The sequence below is a fragment of the Neomonachus schauinslandi genome, chromosome 11 (genome assembly GCF_002201575.2).
Source record: "Neomonachus schauinslandi chromosome 11, ASM220157v2, whole genome shotgun sequence".
Lineage (NCBI taxonomy): Eukaryota > Metazoa > Chordata > Mammalia > Carnivora > Phocidae > Neomonachus > Neomonachus schauinslandi.
Genome location: NC_058413.1, coordinates 72,662,147 through 72,664,808, shown reverse-complemented (window position 1 = coordinate 72,664,808; position 2,662 = coordinate 72,662,147). Strand labels below are relative to the sequence as shown.

At 54.2% G+C, this 2,662-nt stretch overlaps 1 protein-coding gene across 1 annotated transcript; it reads left to right on the top strand.

Annotated features, from left to right (window-relative positions):
* Positions 1-438: 438 nt before the first annotated feature.
* Positions 439-2,662, top strand: VSTM5 (V-set and transmembrane domain containing 5). Its single transcript, XM_021679102.1, has 4 exons — positions 439-481; positions 1,917-2,243; positions 2,351-2,491; positions 2,619-2,662. The coding sequence occupies exons 1-4, from the start codon at positions 439-441 to the stop codon at positions 2,660-2,662; spliced, it is 555 nt and encodes a 184-aa protein (XP_021534777.1).

The following is a 2,662-nucleotide window of genomic DNA, read 5'->3' as shown; positions in this document are numbered from 1 at the left end:
TGAGGTTTATCAGATGGTTTCTAGTCACCTAGCCAAGAGCCTTAGGAGAGGAACACTAATGGAACGTGCTGGGGATGAGAGAGGACAGTGGGAAACGCCTGGAAAAGTAGCAGGTGTGGTTACCTGGAGCCACACAGCAGGGGCTTGGGGCAACTGGGCACTCAGAGATTGAGGGGGGGCCAAACAGGAAGTGGAGGTGGAAACCAGGGGCCGGGCTCCAAGCTTCAGTCCTGCCATGTTCGTTATCCAGTCTCCAGCCAAGTCTGAGCAGTCCTCTCAGGGTGTGGGGGCATTTGTCCCATTCTGTGCTCTCCACCACCAACCACTGACTACTGAATTCAAGCTTGGAGGTTAAATATGTAAGCTTTGGAGCCGGCAGCCCTGTGTGACTCTCTGCCTTGCAGAATGAACTTTGACAAGCTAGTAGTCCTGTCGACAATGAGGCTTGCTCTGTGCTTGACGGAATTGCAGGAGGTTGTGTGTGAGACCTTCCTTCCTGAGCCGACGTGTGTAAAGCGGTTGGCGCGGGGCCTGGGCGTGGTACCCATGTAGTACCTGTGCAGGTGCCTGTGCGCAGAACCGCAGTCGGCGGCGCTGCTACGCAGCTGCACATGCGCAGAAACCCCTGCTCCGGGCCTCTGCCTCACCCCCGCCCGCATCTAGTCCGGCAGCATGTTTGGTCCGCCCTGCTGCCGAAGACCCAGCCTGAATCAGACCACCGCTCACGCTCTGCGAGGCTACGCCTCCATCTCTTATCTGTGCCCTGTAGCAGCCACCTGACTGCTCGTCCCGCTTCGGCTCTTGTCCCCTCACCCCCAGAATGTTCTCCACAGCACACATTCTCAAGCTTAATGGAGAATGTCACCTCCCGCCTAAGCCCTCCAATGGCTCCCATCAGCCTTGAGTGAAACCCCATCCTTAACCCTCACGGCCGGCGTGCTGCCGGCTCTGCAGCCTCACCCCCCACCCCCTTGCTCACTGCATTCGAGCATGCTGGCCTTCTTTCTGTCCCCCAGACACACCAGCACTCGCCCTCACCTAAGTCTTTGTGCTTGCTCCCTCTGCCCGAGATGCTCTTCCCGCGAGTCTCCACACGCTGCCTGCCTGTCCTTCAGGTCTCCATTCAAATGTCATTTCCTCCATGAAGTCTTCCCTGACCATTCTCTCTAATGTCCCGTGCCATCTCCACCCCCACCGGTCACTAGTGCCCTGTTGTATTGTCTTTAAAGTGCTTGTCGTTATCTAAAATGATCTCCTTTATTTCACCCTGGTATGTCTCCCTTATAGAATGGAGCCTCCAGGGAGGTTCACTGTTTGTCCAGGATACAAGAACCTTGTGTCTTATTCACGGTCTTAGACCATAACAAAATACCACACACCGAGGGGCTTAAGCACCAGACATTTATTTTCTCGAGTTCCAGAGGCTGGAAAGTCCTAGATCAAAGTTCTAGCACAGTTCAGTTTCTGGTGAGTGCTTTCTTCCTGGCTTGTAGACAGCCACCTTCTCTCTGCAACCTCTGAGTATTTTCTCTCATTTTCCCCTTGCATCCCTGTGGAGAGATGAGAGAGTGAGAGCTCTCTGGTGTCTCTTCTTGTAAAGACACTACTCCTTTTGGATCAGGGCCCCATCCTTATGACCTCATTTAACCTCCATTACCTCCTTGGAGGCTGCAACTTCAAATATAGTCATGCTGGAGGTTGGGGCTTCAACATAGGAATTTCAGGGTGGGTGGGGGGACACAAATATTCAGGCTATAACCTTCACCACTGTGTCACCAGTAGCAGAATCTGGAAGACAGCCTGGTATGTAACAGGCCCTCAGTAAGTATCTGCTAAATAAACTAACGAATCATGGCAGCTCATTGGCCTGTAAGTTCCTATGTAAGTTGCCCCCCATCTGGCACTCCGTCCTGCAGGTCAGGGCGTGTCACTCTACATCCCCCAGTCCACCATCAATGCCACGGTGGAGGAAGACATCCTGCTCTCGGTTGAGTACTCCTGCCACGGCGTCCCCACCATCGAGTGGAAGTATACGTCCAACTGGGGAGCGCAGAAGATTGTGGAGTGGCAGCCAGGGACTCAGGCCAACATCTCCCAAAGCCACAAGGACAGACTCTGCACCTTCGACAATGGCTCCATCCAGCTCTTCAGTGTGAGCGTGAGGGATTCCGGCTACTATGTCATCACGGTGACGGAGCGCCTGGGGAGAAGCCAGTTTGGCACCATCGTGCTGCACGTGTCGGGTAAGATGGGGGCCCGGGCACCCCGCCGAACTGCCAGCGTGTGGGGGTGTGCCTTCATGATACTAAAAGAGACCTTTTGTCTGCCCCTTCCCCTACCCGGCCCGTAGAGATCCTCTATGAAGACCTCCACTTTGTTGCTGTCTTCCTTGCTTTTCTTGCTGCGGTGGCCGCACTGTTAATCAGCCTCATGTGGGTGTGTAATAAGTGTGCATATAAATTCCAGAGGAAGAGAAGACACAAACTCAAAGGTAAAACTCTGGGCCCTGCGATCATCCATCATGACTTCATGGCTGGGGTGGTGCCCGTTAGCCTGGTCTCCCCAAGAAACCACCCGTGGCCGATCCACACCTGACGGGCCTGTCTTTTGCTTTGCAGAGAGCACCACTGAGGAGATGGAACTGCAAGATGTTGAGTGTTAG

Bases quoted from the DNA above. Each gene is read 5' to 3' on its own strand.
- VSTM5 (XM_021679102.1), top strand. From the start codon at position 439: ATGAGGCTTGCTCTGTGCTTGACGGAATTGCAGGAGGTTGTGT. The intron at 2,244-2,350 runs GTAAGATGGGGG...CCCGGCCCGTAG, and splicing joins CATCGTGCTGCACGTGTCGG to AGATCCTCTATGAAGACCTC. The intron at 2,492-2,618 runs GTAAAACTCTGG...TTTGCTTTGCAG, and splicing joins GAGAAGACACAAACTCAAAG to AGAGCACCACTGAGGAGATG.